At 37.4% G+C, this 23,426-nt stretch overlaps 1 protein-coding gene across 3 annotated transcripts in view; it reads left to right on the forward strand.

The window, feature by feature from the left end:
- Window positions 1–21,856, forward strand: part of mop (tyrosine-protein phosphatase non-receptor type protein myopic) — a 39,536-nt gene extending 17,680 nt beyond the window's left edge. For 2 of the 3 annotated variants that reach the window (XM_045766475.2, XM_045766476.2), the window contains 10 exons: window positions 1,121–3,658; window positions 7,398–7,478; window positions 11,749–11,913; window positions 12,199–12,342; window positions 13,463–13,594; window positions 13,887–14,077; window positions 14,610–14,779; window positions 15,405–15,539; window positions 16,773–16,898; window positions 17,911–21,856. In XM_045766475.2, the coding sequence (XP_045622431.2) occupies window positions 1,121–3,658; window positions 7,398–7,478; window positions 11,749–11,913; window positions 12,199–12,342; window positions 13,463–13,594; window positions 13,887–14,077; window positions 14,610–14,779; window positions 15,405–15,539; window positions 16,773–16,898; window positions 17,911–18,386 (4,158 nt within the window). In that variant the 3' untranslated portion in view covers window positions 18,387–21,856. The remainder of the gene's footprint in view (window positions 1–1,120; window positions 3,659–7,397; window positions 7,479–11,748; window positions 11,914–12,198; window positions 12,343–13,462; window positions 13,595–13,886; window positions 14,078–14,609; window positions 14,780–15,404; window positions 15,540–16,772; window positions 16,899–17,910) is intronic. The other variant, XM_045766477.2, reaches the window with a different exon arrangement.
- Window positions 21,857–23,426: the final 1,570 nt, after the last annotated feature.

A 23,426-nucleotide genomic window follows, 5' to 3' on the forward strand; every position in this document is an offset into this window, starting at 1 on the left:
ATTCTAGTAGCATGTTTGTAACATATAGCCCCACTTGGAGGCTATAACTTTGTATTGCAATCTCTTGATGTTTGTTGTATATGTACAACACAAGTGCCAGCCAGAGCCCACACACCCACGGGAGTGAAAGATTGAGATGCAGTACTGGATACTGGAAGGATAATATGCTAAGGATCTAACAGATCTAACTATTCTAACAACCTGTAAGAACCCAGTTCTCACAGGACCTATAGTGTCTGGAAACTGTCTTGAACACCAGGGTGACAGGAACGTCTTGAGGAATACTGTGCTTCCCTGTACATAATTTGTCACTCTAAGGTAATGGTCCCAATATCCTGTCTGGCACCACCTAAGACTGAAGGAAGGGAGGAGAGAAAAACATGGAGAAAATGAGGCGGGAGGAGTAAGGGAAACCCAGGGATATATCTGGCTGTTACATGTTAGTTGTGGTAAATGTTATGAGAATTATTAACTTTCATACGTGTGATTAGGAAGGCTAAAGGCAAAATTAAACATCAGAATAACAACATACATTGGTGAGGTAAATGCGAGGTACGTCTAATTGTATTTGAATCGGATAAACCTATATACAGTAGTTAGAACAATTGTTATGTTTTATCATTCACTATAGTCTTATAAAAAAAATTTTTTTTTAAATTGTCTTGTGTGTGTGTGTGTTTTGCATTTTTGTCTCGGGTTCTCTGCTTGTCTTTACATCGTCATCTTCTCTTTTCCTTCATCTATCTGCTTGTGTTTGATGTAGCAACCTGGGTTTGTGTGTACCCATTTATATTTGTTTATGCCTTGTTCTTCCTCAAGTATCCAAACTTCTATTAGGAGGGGGAAGGGGTACCTCGTTTATACTCCTTCAGATATCTCATCCATTTCGAAGCATTAAAAGATTCTTGAAAGAGCACTTGAACTTGCTGTAAAGAATAAAACATACTGATTTAGCCGTCATAGAGACTATGCAGCACTCTACGTATTCCTCAGTATTGTAATACATTATAGTAAAAATGGCCTTAAGGTTCATTGCTAAATTTTAATATATTTGCAAATGTGTAGTAAAAATAGACTACTGATTTAAATTTGGTGCTTTCATTCTTCTTAATTTTTGCAGGTGTCTTTGCTTGATCAAAACATGGCTGCGCAGGCAAACATCCTCCAGGCGCTCTCGGAAGCCAATGCTGCATTTGCTACAACTCGCCGGCTAACAAATCAAGTTCAGGCACAGAGAACAGAAACAATTTCATCACTTCTGGCATCATACAATGCCTATCTAAATATCTTAAAAAAGGCTGAAGATGCTCAAGAATTTTATCATAAATTGGAAGGGCAGGTGAACAAGCTTGCATCTCGAGTCAAATCTGTTTGTCGCGTGCAAGATGAGGAGCGTGAAGATGTTCTCTCTGCAAATGTTAAAAAGTTTACTGGAGGCTCTGTGGTACCTAAAACTGGTGGACCATCTATGCCTGGCAAGAGTTCAAACTTGGATGCAGGTGTAAGTACTGCCAGTGGACCAAAGCTTAAAGATTTCTTGCAGCACATGAAAGGTGGAGGTATGAGCATAAGCAGTGGGATGCTTCCAGGTGTAATACCTGCTGCAACTCCCCAAATTCAGCCAGGAATACCAGGTTATGGATATAGTGATCCAAGTGGCTCTTATACTAGTAGTATGCGTCCTGCACCTTTAGGCTCTGAGCAAAATGACCCACTAACCTCTTGCAGTGGTCAGGGGGTGGGCAGCTATACAGGAAGTTACTCTAGTCAAGCTTCTGCATACCGTCCCTCTGCACCCTCGCCAGCACCATCTCCAGCCCCATTAAGTGCTGCATCGCCTTACAAAACTCCCGTCACTGCAGCACCCCATAGCGCACACGGTCAGTATTACCCTCAGCAGGGTGGGACTCCAACCTACTCTGCAAATGCAGGTGTTACTGGTTATCCTCCAGTACCGAGCTCAACTCCCATGTCATCCACTCAATCTGCAGCTTATTCTAGTGCTTTAAATGCCCCATCGACTGGTACCACTACAGTCAGTCAACCAATTAATTATCCAGTATCACAAGCTGGAACTCGACACCCTCATCAGTATGGCTATAATGTGCCATACCAACATTATGGTTACCAGAATGTCCCAGGAATGACACATGCAACACCAGCTGTGCCATCTAGTGTCCATAGTCCTCACGGTATGCCTCAGGGATCTCCAATTCATGGCGGCACGGCTGATGGATGTGACAAATCGGTTTCCCGCTTACCTCAGTATGGGTATGGTCCAGGCTATTCGGTGACTTCTTCTTCAAATTTTAATGTGAATACTGTTACTTCAATGGCAAGTGGGAGTATTTGCAGTAGTACTTCCAGTGGATCCACTCCTCAGATGTCTCGTCCTGTATCAACAGGACAAACTAGTAATATGTCTCAAGGCTATTATGGTTACTACCCACAGCAGCAGAGTACTACTTCCACACCCAGCATTCCTACAACTGCACCAGTATCAACTTCCCAAGTTGGTACTCAGCCTACACCAACAAGCACGCAAGCCTATCCACAGTATCCCTATCAGTATCCACAAACCCAAGCAAATACAGCAGTTTCAGCTATGTACAATCAGGCAGGTTCAAACCAGTTTAGCTATGTGAACCAAGATGGGTCGTCTTACAAAGGACAGACAGCTACCACTCAAGCATCTAATTTATATTCTAATCAAGGAGTTAACTATTCTTCAGCATCATATTCAAGTCCAGTATACAATGCTGGAGTTTACTCGTCACAACCATCCACAATGTCGAGTGTTCAGTCTGGAGGAATATTGCCAACAACAAATACTCTAGCATATGCGTCGCAGGGAGGAAGTCAGTGGAACATGTATTCTAGCTATCCTCAGGCAGGCATATCATCTAGTAGCACCAGTCAGGCTGGCACTGCTCATACAGTGACCAGCATGTCTAGTGCATCAAGTTCAACACATAGCGAGAAGATTACTGCTGATGGTATGAAACTAACAACTACAACTCAAAATAGTTTGCCAGGCGGTAGCCAGATGGCACAGACTCCTAGCCAGTACAGTCAAGCCAGGGAGTTCAACCAAAGTTATAATCAGTCAATGATGTGGGCTCAGTATGGTGATCAACAACAGTATCAACATCCACAACAGAATCCTTCACCATCATTACAACAGTATCCTCAGCAGCAGCTTCATCCTCGGCAAACACAGCATCCTCTGCAGCCACAACCTCCTCAACCACCACAACAGCCTCTGAAGCCACAACCACCTCAACCACCACAACAGCCTCTGCAACCACAACCACCTCAACCACCGCAACAGCCTCTGCAGCCCCAGCCATTACAGGCACTGAGTAAGCAGGGAGCAAACGCATCAAGTGTGTCAACAGGGGCCTCTGTGTCATCTGTGACTACTGGCATCTCCAATTTGGACCTCTTATCTGGTATAGAGTTAACATCTCCTCCAACATCCCAGTGGTCACCTCTAACTCCGCAACCAGCAGGCACAAGACAATCGTCGGAGTCGACAAGTAGCGGTGGGGGATCCTCGGCTCAGTCGGGTGCTGCTCCTGACATCACCTCTACTGCCGCTGCAACCAGCCAGATAACACCAGTCACTGGAGGCAACTTGCCCAACGTTGTGTCAAGTGTAAGTCTTCTAGATTAAAACTTGTATTAAATTTTTTTTTTTAACTTGTGGTAAAGTTAAATCTGTAGGTTTTCAAAACTGCCGTTACTTAATAAGAATTGGTTAATATATTAATACAATAAGACCTTGGTTAATGCTGATTTTATTTTGAATATGGTTGGAATAGCAGTTTAGTTTTAATTTTTGTGTAGAAGACTTTCAATTTAATCAGACGTTTCGTCAGTTAGTCAGTTTGATTTAAAAATTTATTCATGGTTATGATAATTATACCAAAAGATGTGCTATTGGAGTCTGCAAATGTAGCTCACACTTCCTTGTTCAGCTTGCCCTATTGATGTAGAAAGCCTAACAGTAGGTAACGTTAACGATGCTCGCTGGGTTATGAAATCTTGGATAAATATTTAGGATTACTTCATTTATTTTATAGTATTTACCATAGTACAGTGCTTATCCTACTTCCATTTTCATTTAAAAAATATATTCTTGCCCTAACATTTTTTATCTTGCTGTCTCATTTACATTTTTTAATAGAAAAAATAACTAAATTGTTATATACTCCCAATGACTGCCATTGTACTGGCGATATTTGCCAGTCTCGTACCCAGTTAGGCCGTACACGTCGGCCAATCCATTATCTCCTGTCTACCTTTGTATCAATAATACATACTTGCACATACGTGCTGGATTTTAAATGGGAAGTAATTATGAGCAACACAGATGTATTTACAGTAGTCCCTATGTACTTGCATCATTAAAATTAAAAGAAAATGTTTTTACCAAAACAGTTGGATCACCTGTTTTAATAACTTATTTACCATAAGATTTATTCTTGTGGTTCTTTCATTTAGTAATTGGTAAATATATACCTATATTTATCTTTAGCATTAGTCTTTGTGCCTAAATCTTATCAAACTAACCAACCAATCTTGCATATTCTAGCAGTGTTCCCTTGTGATTTCTCTTGAGAGCATTCCTTTCTCCCGTCTCACAATTATGTGACGGGTGGAGGCTTCATAGTCAAGTGGCCATAGATCTGAATTTCCACTCGGTTATTTCACACAATTTCTCTTTTCTATTCATGTTTTACTCTTAATTTTTCAAGCAGCAAAATATTTTAAGAAATTGTAAGCACACAAATTATATCTCAAGCTAGATTTCCTCTTGGTTAAGACTCCTTCGAGGTGTCGACTTGCCCATACCCACCATATTCCTCTTGAGCAGGTTGGGTAGTGTCTGGCCACTGTAGGCTTACCTTCAGTGCCAGTTACATATTGTATGCACATGTTCTCAAGGGTTTATAGTGGGGTTTGAATTACCTTTCAATATGTATGGAATGTTATGGGTATTGGTTTTACATTGAAATTAGGCCAGTTGTAATGTAGCATTAAAGCTTTTGAGTTAAAGATAAGGGTATGATGCATCTTAAGATTGGATTTTTGACATTTTATGATCAGAAGCTTTCTGTGTGCATTACATTGTATTTTTGTCCCCAAAAAACTTGTATTTTTTCACCTGCATTCAGTACTAATTTAACTGTATAATTTTTACACACGATCTCACTTGATAGAATATTCAGTATCTTTGTTTAACACACAATATAATACTGTCTGGAATCAAGTAACTTTTTTTTTTTTTAAGACATCAATAAATTGTTTTAAAAATAAATTAGTTTTTGCTTTCAATCTGATTTGCATGAGAAGTCATTTAATGGTTTAACTTGTGCGAGTTGTTTATAATTACTCTCAGAGCCACAATTCTCTGCATTGGCTCTTGTGCTACCCCAGAAATAGTTGGCAGATTTTATAAAATTCTTAAATTTTATTTAGTTAGGCAGTTTATAAATCATCTTTATACTTTATAGAAGGAAAAAACGTGTGTGGTTAGACTACAGATGTTCTCGGCTGACTGTATATACCAGGTGAAAATTGCCAGGTGTGATTGGGAGGAATAATGGACAAAACAGTAGAGAAAAACTGATAATTGAGGATAAAATATATATACAAATGCTTGTGATAAATTTGAGGTCGAGCTGGGTCAGCATATATGGTTTGAAAGACGTGATTGTGTCGTGGTAGCCACATCCTGCCCTAGGATGGTAGGATGACACACTACCACAGGATGGTAGGACCCTTATATTCCTGCAACACTGCCTACCACCTTCATACCCACCCACAATACTGACAGTATAATGTTTATAAAAAACTATACATTGGGTATTCAGTAACAAGTATACATTCGTAGTACATCTACAGTGTGTGTGTGGAGATGTATTATATATACTGTAATATATATATATATATATATACACATCGTATATACCTACCTTGCCAACATCTACACTTAATTTCTTGATAGTCCATGTTTACTATTTATGTAGCCTCAAAAGGCCTACTATATTTAATATACATATACAGAGGTGTTGGAGTAGGGGGGAAGCAATTTTTAAGAGATAGTAAGGTATCAAATAATATATACATGGAAGATACTGGAGGGCCAGGTCCCAAATTTGCACAGTAGAATAGCATACTTGAGCAAAAGGTACAGAAGCAAATGCAGAATAGGACCAATGAGGAGTAGAGGTGCCATAGGCACAACCAGAGAACACTGAACATCAGGGGTCCACGGCTGTTCAGCACCTTCCCAGCAAGCATTAGAAATATTGCCGGAACGAAGGTAGATGTATTCAAGAGGCACTTGGACAGGTTCTTGCAAGAAGTGCCAGACCAATTAGGCTGTGGTGGTTATGTGGGCCTGCCTGCCGCTCCAACCAACACCCTGTTGGATGAAGTTATCACAAGTCGAGCCTGGCCCTGGGCCAGGCTCGGGGAGTAAGAGAACTGAAACCCTCTCCAAGTATGTGTACTGTGAAGTGTGCTGGGAGTAGGGGGTAGAAATAGCTTCCATAATTAGCTGTGATTTAAACATGCCTAGTTTAATTTGATTTAAGAAAGAAATTATCAAGTCGGTTGTATTTGCTGTATATATACAGTACAGTAGAATCCCACTGGAGCAGAAAAATTGGATACAGAATGATTCTGATGTAGTCACAGTCTGCTGCAGCACATAGTTATATTGCACTGTAATTCTATTAACACCTTTGTATTGCCAATAAACAAAAATAAATGTTATTTAATTTTAAATTCTGATAAATTTACTTTTGTCCATGTAATTTTTATATCAAACTACTGGATGCACACATTTAATCTAACCATTGGGCTAATGAAAACCGTGTACATAAGTTTTTGTCACAGGTGTTTAAAATCTGATGCAACAGAAAATTCAGATGCACCAATTGTCCAGGGCTAATCATTCCATTTGAGAAGCAACTGTTTCTTTTGCAAAACTGAATCCCTAATACAATATAAATTTGTTTCACTATGCAGTATTGTAGCTCTTCAATATGTGATAAACTTTAATTTAAATTCTGTGTTATGTATTACTGCATGTGGTTAGTTATTAATTAGCATAGTTAGCGATTGATACTCTGCCTATTAATACTGTATTTGCACTCGTGTAGCAAACGGACTACAGGTATATAGTATATCTTTAGTCTTCAATTTCTTGGGAAATGTCATCCTTTATCCTTTATATTTCCCAGTGATTTTCTGTATATTCTTGTCGAAGTTGTACTGTCACACAATTTTTGAAGCAGCTTTAAAAACTTGGTCCTGCTCTTCACCTTGCAGCTTTTATAAAATAGACAAGTATTTGTGATTAAGTGAGATACATGTCCTTGCAGAACACTGCTGCCTTAAACACTGCAACGAACACCTCGGCCACGGTCTCCTCCAGCATCCTTGATCTCGCTGTTCTGGCCAAGGTAGTACAGTACTGTCGTGTGCAAATGCTGAACTTTATACTTAAATAAAACATTTATTTTATTTCTTGACGTAGATATTTTATGCAACGGCATTTGCAAGAATCTCGATGTTGTTCTAGCATTTGTGTTCATATCTCGTTTAGTAAATCTGCTTAGTGAATCTTGTGCTTAGTGTTTAGTGAACAGTTAACGAATCCTTTCCTTCCACTGCAATATTAACAAAATTGTGCTGCTAGATACAATGGTTGAGGGATAGTTTAATAAAATGAAGTACTGGCAGTACTGGAACAATTAAATATGCATGGATACACTTATGGTCCCAGGGCATCAATTCTGGATACAGGTTTAGCGTATGTCTAGTGCCCAAAGCCCATTTGTCACTGGGTGTAACATCTGCTCTGCAAGATTTATATAATTTAATTAATTGTATCTTAGAATTCTCTGTCAAATATATAAAAAAATGTGTATTTTAAACAAATTAATAGGAACTAAGAATCTAGTAATTGTACCAGTATTGAAATTCAAGGGTTACATCATTATTATGATGCAATACACTGCACAGCTGTCACTGGTCTTTTGTTGTGTAAAATATAATTAATAAGGCACCTAGCTAGGTGCCGGTTGGCCGAGCGGACAGCACACTGGACTTGTGATCCTGTGGTCCCGGGTTCGATCCCGGGCGCCGGCGAGAAACAATGGGCAGAGTTTCTTTCACCCTATGCCCCTGTTACCTAGCAGTAAAATAGGTACCTGGGTGTTAGTCGGCTGCCACGGGCTGCTTCCTGGGGGTGGAGGCCTGGTCGAGGACCAGGCCGCAGGGACACTAAAAAAGCCCCGAAATCATCTCAAGATAACCTCAAGAAGAAGATAGCTAAGAATAAACGCTTAACAAAATAATTAGGTAGAATATAATGCAATGGCACAGTACAGTCATGTATTATTTACATTTTATGTTGTACCTGAATTTACCTGAGAACCACCCTCTGCAGTGGCCTCAGTGGAACAGGAAGCAGATACCACTGCATCTGCTTCCACTGCTGCTGCTTTGAGAAGCCATCTACTTCTCAAAGATGGCTTTTCTGGCCATTATTCCTTAGGATATTTTCTTGTCAAATTTTTGAACTGGAATAATGTTTTCACCTTTACTATTTAAGCTGGTAGGCTTTTCTATGGATTTATTGCGTTATGGATGAAAAAGCATCTCCTGTTTTACTGTCATATATTGTATTTTGTTTAACCTGGCGTTGATGTCCCTTGTGTGTGTTACATTAAACATTTTAACAAATTTAGATAAATATCTTCAATATTTTAAAGGTCTTGATGTGATCACTGTCATGTCTGGTTTGTAGTGTTGTTAGTTCTGAGATGCTCAGTCTTTCCTGTGAGAGAATTGACTTGGATCTGGGAGGATTTGTCATTGTTAACTTTCCAAAGCAGTTAGAGTATGTCCTAGTTCATAACTCCTAGGCCACTTTCTTTATCAATCTGTTGCGTGGTCATGTTGTTGTTACAGTAGTTATTTATGACTTGCTTATATACAATGTCTTGCATTTACAATATTGAAAAGCATTTACTAGTCTCCTAATGATTAGGCTCATATAGATCACTTTGCAAGGTTTCAATATCATTTTGCTTTTCAACTTGCCATAGATCTTTGAATCGCTTGCAAATTTGATGGCATTTGTGTTTTCTCATATGTCGTTGATTTATTTTACATTAAGGGTTGGCCTCAAGAGGCAATCTTGTGGTACTTCACTCAACTGCAACACTTTTCCAGTCAGATTCATTTTAATTTAGGACAACTCTGCTTTTTTTCATGTTGCACCATATCAAAAGCTACCGGGAAGACCACATACACAATACTACATATATTGGGAGTCCTTTGTGTAGTTTGTTACTGTTTCCAAAAATGTGAGCAGTTTAGTTAGGGACGATTTATTTTTGACAATCCTGTTGTTGCTTTTACAAAATTGTGCATTGCTAGATGGTGAAAGGTATCCTCCCTTAGGAGCTTCTCCCTGAGCTTACACATATGAGGGTAGGTTGGTTGATCTGTAGTTTTCTGACTAGTTTTGCCTGCCTTTCTTGAAGATATGGGTACAGTATTTGCACATTTCCAGTCAATAGGGACTTTCTAGTCATACACACTTTATCGGCCAGTTCCTTTTATAATTTTGGGTTTTATTCCAGCTACACCTGGAACTTCTTATTCCTTCAATTTGTTGATGCTCTTCCTAATTATTTTGAATGTAATGGACATGTCGCTTTACACATTTTCGTCTACTTGAAATATTTGTTGGTATTCGGATGTCTATCTTACGTCAGTGTTCACATAAAGTATTCATCCAGTGTCGGCTGCCTTTTTATCATCAGTTATAACTTGGTTTGACTCGTCGTTCAAAGATACTACTTGTCTTGAGTTTTACTCTTTATTTATACGCGAGCTAAAGCCCAAATTTGCACATTCACACCTTGGACACAACACAAAGATATTAACAAAGTCGAGAGGACCAAAATGTTGGACAGGAATAGGACAAGAGGACATGGCTGGAAAATAGAAGCTTGGATGAGCCAAATGGATGTAAGAAAGCACTTCTTCAGTGTAAGTTATAAGCAAGTGGAAAAAGTTAAAAAGGGAAATAAGGAAGAGGAGTCAGAAGGCCTTGCAATAGGCAACTGTTTACTAAAAGACAGAGCTCGGGACCTGAGGAGTTTCCTGCAAGCACCAGCAGTATATTTAAACATGTTAAATAATTAAAATTGTCAAATGTGTGTTTGACATTTGCTACAAATGAATCATTAGCAAGCTGTAGTATTTTTGACAGAATATTGAAGGAAAATAATTACATCGAAAGAAAAGGAGTTAAAGAAGAAAAGATAGAATCAATGCTGATAAAGAAGCTGGAAACTGTTTAGATGAGTTTAAGGACAAGTGAAAAGGAGATTGACTTAGTGGTGGCAACTGTAAAAGATTTTAATGAAAGGTTCAACGAGTATTGTTTATCATGAATGTGTGTTGAGGTGAATAATAAAAGATCATGAATAAATGAACCTGGTGGCATTTAGGAAAATGGAGAACTTTGAGGATGGTGAATAAGCATACAAATTTTAGGTCACTGAAAATTAATAATGATTTTAATGCTGCACATATTCTTATAATGAACAATTATCTCTGGCATGGGAAACCTCAGTCCATAATCTTGATTGTGAGGCCTTTCACTTGTCAGTATAGTTACCCATGGATTTGGTGGTTGAAAGTTAGAATATTCTGGTAAATAGGATATTTGACTTGATATTCCTATATGATAGCTATGTAAACTGCCATTCTAACCCTAATATGAACATGCAGGTTGGATTAAAAACATGTAATCCATATCCAGCTTTTCAGCTAGAGAGACTTCATGCCTGGTGTACAAACTACAGTACACTGACAAGGTTGTTGAGACTCAAACAATAAATCTTCAGCTTCAAGAGGAAACTAGATTGTTTCCTTCAAGGAGTGCCGGACCAACCGAGCTGTGGTGGGTATGTGGGCCTGCGGGCCGCTCCAAGCAACAGCCTGGTGGACCAAACTCTCACAAGTCAAGCCTGGCCTCGGGCCAGGCTTGGGGAGTAGAAGAACTCTCAGAACCCCATCAACCAGGTAACCAGGTATCAACCAGGAGACGAAGCTTTTTTGAAGTGCTGCGGGTATTGCAAAATATTAAGGATTGTGCTGAAGTGAATCATCAATACAGCATTAACACAGCATTAGAGGCACAATCATACATGATGTGGGTACAGTATTTGGTAACCAATTTAATCTTGGATGAGTAGCAACAAAAAATCCCACATTTAATGGGCACAATGCATGATCACTATCTCTGCATTATAATTTCTGATCAGCTAGGTTATTGAGACATAGGTACTGTAGTATGAATTCTCTAAATGCAGTTTACTGCGACTCCAGTGATGAATGTGGTGGGTTAGGTGTTCTGGATGTTTGTAGGTCGCATCGTATGATTATTATCTATGATTTATGATTTATGACAACAAATATTCAAATCTTTTGTTGTAATTACAACATAAGGAATTTAACTTCAAGCATTGTAAGCTAATTTAACATTCATTTTCAGGCAATGGGTTTAAAGCTGAAAAGACGTGTAATTGATTGTACTGAATTGCATGAGAAGAATACAGTTATAAAATTGAATATTAAAGAAAATATGACAATAGAAAAATCTTTATGTAACAAGGGAAAAACAGGATGTAGACATTTGTTTTCTTTCAGAATCGAAAGCCAACAGTAGTGGATCCACTATCTGATGATGAAAAGCTTCAGAAGCTAGCTGATGAAACAGAACGATTGAGCAAGATTGTTGAAGGTCTGGATCGAAAGTCTCTAAATGGACCAACAAACTTGGAACTAAAATGGAAGGAGCTTGTGGAAGTAGTGGTTAGTATGGCAGCTGATGTTATCTTTATATATATGTGCCTCTGGCATTAATGCTAATATTATATCTACTCCCAAGGCCCTCTTTTACTTACCTTAGCTGCTGCCTTCTGGCCTCCTATTCCCACATCCTTAAGTTCATTTCCTTACACTTTTAATTGAACTCCAGAAGCTATTTATTAAACTATTTAAAAAGGGGGGGGGGGGAAGGGGGGAATGGAAAGTTCATTTAACATTGAAAATTAATTTTCAAATTTAGAAAACCTCTTTACATTTACAATATTCCAGGAGAAGGAATGCGGAGAACTGAAAGTATCGGTTGCTCGGTGCTACCCTTTGAAGAATAGATTTGCAGATATCCTTCCATACGACCACACTAGAGTAACGCTTCCATCTGCTAGAGACGACTACATCAATGCCTCTTTTGTTCAGGTTAGTTTGCATGTCCTCTAATGTCGCTCGCTTGAATCTAACGCACCGAGGTGCTCATGCATTTATTAACATGAAATAACTTCATTCCATGGGTCAAGTTTCAATTTAGCAAAATATTAATTGTCTTAATTCAATACAATAAACACTTTTTTCTTGTAATGATAAAACATATTATTTGCTTATCCTAAATAAATTACAGTTGTTTGGTTTTTAAAACATTGAAACTGCCATTCTAACCCTAATATGAACATGCAGGTGAGATTAAAAACATGTAATCCATGTTTTTAATCCATATAGAGATAATGCAGTGCTGTATATTTGTTCTTGTGGAGCTTATAAAGTAGATTTGTATATCATGAATCTGTGTATGTCGGTTCAAAGAAGCTCTTCTGCTTCATATTTCATGTTAAAAAGTGAGAGTTATGACTAGTAAAGGACAGACAAGTCTTGACCCATTGTGTTTAAAAATATGATTGTAAGGTTGCATACACCACTCACTACTGCACCAAAACTTCATTAATATCAAGTGTTACTTAGTTGCAAATGTCTTTTTGAGTGAAATGAGTGACAGCACAAGCACTAAGGTGATGAAAAAAGATAAAAAAATTAAATTAAGATCCGTTAATGAATTTGAAGTTTTAAGTTTATTGAAGTGGTCTCCTGTTAAAATGAAAGTGATATGAGAAATACCTTCTGGATGGTGTTTATCTGAACATTGTTTTATTTTAAAAGCAGTGTTGATGCAATACTTGGAAGATTCTAAGTATATTTTCAAGAAGTCTAATGAGTGCTGTATTGCAAGTAATGCTGTTACAGAGTTGATGGGGTAATGCAGGAAACACTGTCACTGAATATTAGGGTGCAGCAGAGATGTGCGCTGCCACATGTAAACATTATGGAGTAAGAGAATAGAACAGAAAATAAAATGTGAATAATAATATAATTGAAGGTCATAGGTATGAGTGCTAGGAATAAGTATGTGGCAGACAGCAGGATAGAACTTGGTAGAAATAGTTAATATATTGATAAAGCTAATTTCTTTTTCTAAGTCAATTCAACATATTAATGTAGTCATAAAATACTGTTCACGTTATGACTGATGTAACCTCGTTTGGTTTAGCTGAAGTCAACGGAGGAGAGCTTTCCTCTGATCCTCACGCAGGCACCAATGTCAGCCACGTGTGTTGACTTTTGGACAATGGTCTGGGAGCAGCAAGTAGAAATCATTGTTTGCCTCAACTCAGATGCAGAGGTAAGACTTAACCATTGTTTATGCTATGTATATTAAGGTAATGCCCCTCCCAAAGGCAGACTTTGGGAGGGGCTAATTTAGTTAGTTTATAGTACTGGGCTAGTTACATAGAGTAGATAAATGGTAGCTGGCAGGCACAATTTTTAAGAGCTACTTTATTTTGGACAAATTATAAAAAAATAAATGTGTTAATCAAAGAACTTGTGTTTAATATTGTCTACATGTTTTGTCAAATGAATATCATAAAAGCATTATACCTATATTTTGCTGACACGAACACTCAATTTGGTAGGTAAAAGGCCAAGTTTATCTGCCAAGTGAGACAGCCTCCAGTGTAGACTATGGCCATTTCATTGTTGTGCTGCATAGTTGTCGTCAGGCTGGCTCTCCAGTTTCATTACAGCGCGTCCTTCATGTTACACAACGCACTTCCAAAGTAACTCGCGTGATTATTCATCTTCAGTTCTTAGGATGGCCTCCCAGGTGAGAAGAGAGAGAGTGGATGCTGCTATGTCATTAAGGTATATGTATTATATTTAGATGCCAATGAGTACTTGGTTATCCTCCTCAACCTCCATACATTTTAATATTTCCATTAATCATTCACTTTAATAATATTAAACAGAGCACAACGTACCAACAATGATATACAGAAATGCCAAGATAAAAGTTAACTATTTGTATATAAAAAATTCCCTATATAAGCACATATCCTGTGTATTGCTGTTATATTGTGGAAATCCCTAACAGGCAAAGTGTCACATAAAATGAATAGATCTTCTTAATTTAGAGTTTCTCTAAAGCATGTTTGTTTCAAGGTATAGTATATTCTAATTAACATAAAGTATTGCATTATACTACTGTACCTGTTTTTGGAGTGTTATGAATGTTCATCCTTTAGCTACTTTGCAATTTGTTTCGCATTAAATGTTCCAATCTCTTCATTCGAGTCATGTTTTCACATTTTTAGTATGGCTCCCATTCATTTACTTTAAATATTGTTACACTTCCACAGTGCCATGCCAGAAAATCCAAGCTTATTACTACAGTTTCTGGTCGAAGTTCATACATTTCAGCGGCAGCAGAGAAATAAGCTTCGACCTATTCTGATTCACTGTGTTCCAGGCCTGGGCAGATCTGGGGTTCTTACAGTTCTTTCAGCTTTCATGAAAGAAATTCATTCCAGTGAGTAGTACTGAAAAGGAAATTCCTTTATATACATATATATTGAGCTTGAGTTTAAGAAGTAAGGTAGGCTGCCTGTTAAACTCTAGAAATTATCTTGATTTAAGTTGCCATACACAATTGGCATTTGAAAATTGGATAAAATTAAATTCTAACAAATATATGAATGAATACATTTCCATCCTTATATGTACAGCTTGCTTCTGACCTATATACAGTACAGTACATGCTTACTGACAAGGCACACAAGCTTTGTATGGAAAGAGACAATTGATAGGGCAGTGTGACATGGCAGATCCTGGTAGTTGACCATGGAAATTTCTGTTGGAGTAGTGAGGCAGTACCTGCATCAAACAATTTTGTCACAAATTTTATTTTTAATTCCTCAGTACAGTTTAGTAAATCTTTATCCTCCTTACTCAGGCTGCTATATCCCTGTTGAGGTATTTATCTTCAGACGAACAAATCCACAAGGGCCGTGATGAGGATTCGAACCTGCGTCCGAGAGCATCCCAGACGCTGCCTTAATCGACTGAGCTACGACAAACATTTGTTCATTTGATGCATCACGCAATTGTGATTTTATCTTCATACATTTTTGTTTCAATTATAAGATATATTACAGGTGGCAACTTGCTGGACTTGACATCACTGGTGGTGGAGCTGAGCAGACAGCGACGGGGCGGAGTCCAAGATAAGGAGCATCTCCATTTTCTCTTCTCGGCAGCTCTCTATTATGCCCAAGATGTGCTTATGAAACGTATGTACAGTACTTGCCATTAACCATATATATATAACATTCATGAGCACCTTAAATCTTTTTGAAGTATGACTACACAGTATGGAAGATTAGTGATGGAAATGTGATTATATACCATGGCAGAAATCTGGAAGAATTTCATCATGACTTGCCAACTGTATAATGATTATTGGTTTATTAATATTGATTTATTTACCAAGTGGTATCAGTCAGGGCTGTGTAGTAGTTCAACTAATTCTTGTATTTTATTTATGCTTCCATGTTACATTGTTTATAATTAGTGAATGAGATGAGTATAGGCCTATATGCTCAGCCAGTCGTTATCTTTGGTTTATATTTTGAACAAAAAGTTCTCTATAGTCTTTGATTAAGGATCTCATGGAAAAAATATTAGGAGAGCTAAAACATCATTAAAAAATGCCAAGCAAATGGTCTGAGTTACTCTGAATCAACAGAGAGAAAAGCAGAGGCTGATAGAAAATGACTCCCTCCTTGACTCCGAAAACTAACCAGTCATTTTAAGTATAAGGTTCATTATCGGATTTGAGATCGACAATGGCATTTTTTAATCTTTTCAGATTGAGTGATTTTGAACTACAAGTTTTCAGATAATGGATGCTCGACGGTATTCAAATTTACTACATAGTAAAACACATTCAAATTTTTTTTACTTTCCTTCAAGCTTAAAAGGAGATTGAGTTGATTTAATTGTATGTTGATTCCAAAACATAACATACATAATTAAAATGTTTGCATTTTATTTCATCTGTTTCAGTAAGGCCATTGCATTGTAAGCTAGAAGAATAGAACTGTATAGTATTCTGCTTGAACCTGTAAAATTTCCCTGTTTTTGTTTCCTTGCCACTAGAAGTTTGGTGCATGCTGGTTTGCCAATTTTGTAGTTGTTAATTTGATTGTGCAGGTAATGTATTAGAAATTTGAGAGATTATTAAAAATGATACAGAAGGGATGGGACATGCACTCTTAGTGTATAGGGTGAAGATGAGGGTGTTAGCAGTAATGCAGGGTTCCTACAGAGAGAGGAGGATGTATGTTAGGAAGGCCTGTAGGAGATTGTACTTATCATTACTAGTCAGTGAGACAGAGTATACTGTGCTAAATGTATAGAATTTTGTGGGATTTATCAAGTATAATACAGTATAGGAAAAAGGTTTGTATTTATTAGATGTAGTTTCCTTGTAAGCAACTAGATAGAAGTATTCTCATTTGTAGGGGGAATCCTGACCAATAAGGCCACATTTGAGGAAGGTCCACGAGAAAAGACCCACGTGCGGCACCCGTCGGCTGATCTGCTCTCCTCGTACGACTTGTCACGGCTTAAGAGCAAGCTCGGTCTAGGTACGCTTTAGTATGCTTGCGTTTAGTAGTACGGTACGCTAAATTATTACTAATTATACTGTGTAAGGCTTTAATTTATATTAGCTTCACCTTGATGTGCAGCCTGGTGGCCTATGCCAAACTTTAGAACTTATTTCGTATGAATGACAAATATAAGTAAAAAATTTATATTAATGGTTTAATATTAGTATGTTGTGTGTAATTGCCCAAGTGCATTTACAGGATGAGATTTAAACTTGCCTTATCTTCCATATACTCATCATATATAAATTTGAAGCTTCCAGTGGTGATGGTATTCTTTGCATTATCATTTAATCTATTTCATATGTCTACCACACTATTTGGAATAAATAAACAAATAAATAAATAAATATACAAAAAAATAAATATAATTTATATAATATATAAATAAATAAATATAAACCTCACCCAAAATGAGTATAAGTATGTTATATTTTACGTGTAAACTAAGTTTTTGAAAATGTAATAAGTATTACGAAATGCGTTCAGGCGTCAGACCAGAAATAAAGAATGAATTTTGGAGAGCTAATCTATCAGTTACCCTCGACAGTGAAGAAGAACGTAAGAAATATTGAAAAGATTCATGTTTGAATTATTAATCTTGCCCTTTTGATCATATTCAACAACATACATACATGTATATATAATTTATTTATTTAATGTATATGCATGCATGCTAGTTGTTGCTTGTACAAGATAATTTCATCATAAGGAGTCATGGCATTTTCAATAACCCAATAAATCTATAAGGAATTTTGATTGTTCTATGCCACAGATGGTACTAAATAGTCTTCTAGGCTTGGTGACTTTTTTTGTTTTCCTGATTCAAAACTGCAAAACTTGGTCAACTTTGGGTGAACTTTGTAAGTGCACCCAAATTTATTGTATGTACAATAAATTGGAGTGCAATTCAAAATGCTAAATATTTAATATTGAATATAAATTAATTTTTTTCCAGTTTAATGGTAATCCATGCCACTTCATCCAACAGATCAGGAAGGTGGCAGATTCGGAAGTGAAGATGAGCATTCACGCAGCAATTCTGCTGCGTCCCTGCTCAGTAATGGCTCCTCTACTAGTGTGGAACAGTTGAAGGATGTACAGAAAGACCAGGATAAAGACACTGTAGCTTTGATAGCTCCATCAGGGGTCTCCAGTGGTGGTGAAGTTGAGGCAGATGGCAGTGTAGGTAGTTCTGGTGGCAGTGCCTTGGACATTAATTCTAGTAATCAACCAGCTAAGAGTACAGGTAGTGGAATTTTAGATGCCAATTTTTCGTCTCTTCCTCCAAGTCTAGCAGCTAGTTTAGATCCACAGCAATTTAAACTGGACCCTCCGATACCAGGAAAGCCAAATAAGATTACGAAAGATAGCTTTGAAAATCCAAGCGGGGCTTTGAAAAAGACTGATGATCCAGCTGATCCATTTAGTGGCCTGGACCCTCTTTGGTCACACAAAAGGTCATAGTTATAGTTAGACTGTTGTTGCTTTTTAAAATATTAGTTTTAAAAATGGCTGTAACTGTCCATAGTTACTTATTTTATGTGATGGTTAACATGATACTTTATAATAAATGCATATCAAATTTTCATGTATACTGGTATAATGTAATAAATATTTAGCTTTAAATATCCTGTAGTTGAAGAAATTTATTATGCCTGTAATTATTGTTGTAGCGATTGCAGTTGTACTTGTAATATGATAAAAAGTGCATAATTCTACATATATTTTTATGGCAGTGATATTTATAATTGTTCCTAAAAAGTGCAATTTAATAGTGATGCTAGCTGCTTTGTTAATTGAGCAAACAGCCATAATACATGTAGAGAAATTACATTGTTCAAAAGTCATACCAATTTGGTGCTCTGCTTGATAAAACTTGCGCATTGCTTGCCGGTAATTATTCCTTTAACCCAATTATGAAAGCTGTTTATTGAGATTAGACATAAATTTATACAGACAAACTACTTGTTTTGATAAAACAGGCCATAATTGTTAGAAAAGATAAAGGATTACAGTACTTTTATTTATAGTTTTATCAGAAGAAGTGATCCTCAAAATTTTCATGATTGTAATCTTTCGATTCTGGTTTACTTGCATGACATACCAATGGTATATACTGTACTATGTACAGTATATACCATTATACTGTATACAGTATATACCAATGGTATATACTGTAGGAAGGAAAGGGAATTATCAGGGGGAAGCACCGAACCATTACGACTATATAGCACTTAGAAGGGATCAAGATAACGATTTGGGATGGGATGGAAGGAAGGAATGGTGCCCAACCACTTGGACGGTCGAGGATTGAATGCCGACCTGCATGAAGCAAGACCGTCGTTCTACCATTGAGGTCTATAGCCTATTATTTTGCAACCGTCCATCCAAGTGGTTGGGCTACTGTAGTAGGAGCTTACAATAATGTGGTGGAGGTTGCAATGGAGGGCCTATTTGGACCAAGTTCAGGTGCTACAGAAGTTTCTAGTATTTAAAATAGAACTTAGTTATGTGCATTAAGAGGATACTTGATGGTATGATACTTGGAAGCCTTTAAATGATAATATAGGATTAAACTTATTGTAAGGATCAGTTCTCATGTATGCTAAAATTTGCTTGATTACTATTGCAATATACCCTGTACTGTACTATACTGTAGTCTGTTCAATCTTAATTCAGTACTCGGTAACCTAATTTAACATCGTGAACATTTTCAGCATTTTGGCATGCAGTGGAATGAGGAATTGTAATACTGTAGGCTATAAATGATCCATGACGCAAGGCAGCAAAGATTTCAGTATATTCCTCAGTCTGGATACAATGTAATTGGTGGTGACATGAGATTAAACTATGGTGCAACTGCATTTAGTGAGAAAGTGGGTTATGGATACAGTAAAATTTGGTTATTTAGAGCTATTTTTAATTGATACATTTGTAATTTTGTAATTATGTAAATGAATATACAGTAGTGTGATTTAGTGAAATTATCTTTAAATGTAAAGAAATCTGAGGCAAGAAAGTTTATTCGGATCATATTGAATAGTTAATCATTTACTATTTATTTACATTATTTAAGTACGGTAGTAATTTTACTAATTTATTTATGAAGCAAATGGTGCATTATGTTTTATGGCAAGAATTTGCCCTCATATAATTAATTTAATATTAGCAATGTATTCAGTGCTTGTGATTGTCTGTAAAGTGTGGAATAATACTGTACTGGCAATGATCAAAACTCGGTAATGCTGTGGTGAGATGTGGAGACAATAAATTTAAGATCCAGACATTCTTGTAAACCCTTTGAGAAATTTTGTTTAACCACTTGGTGACTCGGATACTTTTGATATCGTTCGCCTTATGCGTTTTTGTTCTCGTATTGGCATCCTTGGTGATATTTAGCGCCCTCTGATTATTTTGCGTATTTGATGGTGCTACATAGCCTTCCCGGTTTGGTGCCTTCTTTTGATAATTACTTATTTACTTTTGTTTAACCATACTAGATTGTATTAGGAATTGACCAGCTAAACCAAATACTGTCCATATATTAAAAGAATCAAGTGAATAAACAAAATTTACATGTCTGTAATTAAAAAAAAATTGTACATTGACTGGTATATGAAGATGACTTCTGGAGGAAAAACATTATCACAATATAACCAAACATTTACTTGTCTACAACACAAGGTAGACCCATTGTCTTTATGAACAAAATGTGTGTTGTATTGCAATTAATTTTTCTTGGGTATAATGTATATCATTTTAAAGATAATTATGGATCTAAAGAATATTAGGTACCTGACAGTGTTTAACATATTTGGAAGCAGATTTGATAGCAAGAATGTCTATAGTTTTTCTTTTTAATTGATGCAGCCAGTCATTTCAAGTACAGGGTATGTATGCTGCACCCTATAGTGTTTATGTATTCTTTAGTTTATTTATTACCTTTGACATTTGTAATATTGGCAAAGCACATGAGTCTGTTTAGGAGATATCATACTACATTGCCTTTGGGAAACTAGTGAAGTTATTATTATGTCTGCTCTTTAACAAATTTGTTTGGGAAATGCTGTATGAGGACTTTTTATTTTTTTTTTTCAAACTATATTTGCTTTTAAACGTTTTATTTCCAAGTAAACTTATAATTTTGCAAGTACAGTACAGTATTTTCACACCCTAAAATGCTCTATAAAAACAAATGTACCATTCACAGCATTGTTTAATGTATAAAAAAGGCATAAATGTATGCAAAGCTCTGAAATATGTATAATAGCATGAATTCCTAACCATTGTTCTTTTATTGCATAATGGATATGCATTTTTGCCTCTGATTTTTTTTTATTCATATGGTACATATGCACATATGTAACTATGCATACTACATTGTATATGGTTGAGTTACAGGTAGGGGCTGATTATTATATTATTGAACCAATCTATGAATTTAAATCTTATAATATTAAAAGGTTGTAAGGTAGTTAAGTTAATGTTGAAAATATCCGATCTACATTAACTTGAGGATACCGTACATGGCTCTTGCGTGTGTGTGTGTTTTATGGCTTGTGTGTGACCTGCAATCATTGTATCGTATTGAGGTGTTGAACTGATCTAATTTTAGTTCTTATGAATCTGAGCTTTAACAGCGAATACGTCGTTGCCAATCTGGGTCACTAAGCTTCTAAATATTGTACATATGAACACGAAACAATTATGCTATAAAATACATTAAAATCAATCCAAGAGGTTTTTATTGTATTGCTGTATTAAGGTTTAATAATTTTTTGTCAGTGACAATGTCTTCTCGGCAACATGTTTGTTGTTGTTTCAGGAATGCATCTTCATTTTTTGTTAAGCAGTGATTATTCACAGAACTTAAGTCTTTAGCAACTAGATATGTACCATATGATACTTGTAATCAGTAAACAGATGCAATGTCAGTTGTGTATGATTTTCCACACATTAGGCACTAAAGTTCACCTAGGAGTTTGTCAGCTGTTGTGGGGGTTGCATCTGAGACCTCAGTATAAGCCTAACATGTATATATATACACTGGCTACCTGTTTCCCAACACAGTGAATTATTTTTATTATTTTTTGTCATCAGAATTACTATTAGTCAAAAACATTGCTAAAAATTTCAAATGAAGTCAAATATATATACATATATTAATTTAAAATAGATGACAAATTATACAGCCGTAATAACCTACTTGTAGAAGAAACGTGAATGGGTAAGCTAAGTCATTGAGGATTCAGAATTTAACATAAGTCTGATAAAGAAGTTTGAAGAGTAAAAGGGTGACTGATGGATGAAAGTGTCACCCAGTGAGCTCAGGGATTTCTACAGTGAGCTCAGTGGTGTCAGCCAGTGAGCTCAGTGGTGTCAGCCAGTGAGCTCAATGGTGTCGGCCAGTGAGCTCAGTGGTGTCGGCCAGTGAGCTCAGTGGTGTCGGCCAGTGAGCTCAGTGGTGTCGGCCAGTGAGCTCAGTGGTGTCAGCCAGTGAGCTCAGTGGTGTCAGCCAGTGAGCTCAGTGGTGTCGGCCAGTGAGCTCAGTGGTGTCGGCCAGTGAGCTCAGTGGTGTCGGCCAGTGAGCTCAGTGGTGTCGGCCAGTGAGCTCAGTGGTGTTGGCCAGTGAGCTCAGTGGTGTCGGCCAGTGAGCTCAGTGGTGTCGGCAAGTGAGCTCAGTGGTGTCAGCCAGTGAGCTCAGTGGTGTCGGCCAGTGAGCTCAGTGGTGTCAGTCAGTGAGCTCAGTGGTGTCAGCCAGTGAGCTCACTGGTGTCAGCCAGTGAGCTCAGTCGTGTCAGCCAGTGAGCTCAGTAGTGTCAGCCAGTGAGCTCACTGGTATCGGCCAGTCATCCTCTCAAATATAACCGTTTTCTATCATGTGTTTCGTCCCTCAGTCAGCTGATCGGTCGACAGGAATGACTTTGTAAACATAAATCATTCTCGCTTTGTTTCTTTTCCCCCTTTTCCTATATATGCTCCTACATATCATTCAATCACATTTACATCACACAATTAATACGATTCAGCGACAGAGTATATCATACAGAGGCACAATACCCGTGTATTAAATAAGATTGAGCTAGTGATTTACATAGAGTATAATAATGGCATAAGAGGTAATGCAACATTTAGAAATGCTGACAGGGGGAAAAAATATGTAGAGAAGTGTGGTTATGAAAGAGGTTTAAGAAGGGTAAAATAGAAGGAGTGAGATATTTCCGTTGTGGGTGAGAGATGCCATGATGTGCGCAGCCCCAGTCAGTGTTGGTGTGATCGTGTCCGAGGTCGGTCATGGCGTCCTGGAAGGCTGCTCTCCTCAGGCTCTGGCCATTTAAAAGTGATACCACGGACTCCTCGGCCTCTCAGTGCGGCAGGAAAACCGAGACGAGGAAAATAACGAGGGTTCTGGGGCCGTGGGAGGCGTACATGGTTACTTTACAGTCCATTCTCATCTGGGAGAGGCCAGGAACGAGTGCTGTGGCTGTGGTGGGAGTGAACGTT

Source organism: Procambarus clarkii, chromosome 81, assembly GCF_040958095.1.
Source record: "Procambarus clarkii isolate CNS0578487 chromosome 81, FALCON_Pclarkii_2.0, whole genome shotgun sequence".
Lineage (NCBI taxonomy): Eukaryota > Metazoa > Arthropoda > Malacostraca > Decapoda > Cambaridae > Procambarus > Procambarus clarkii.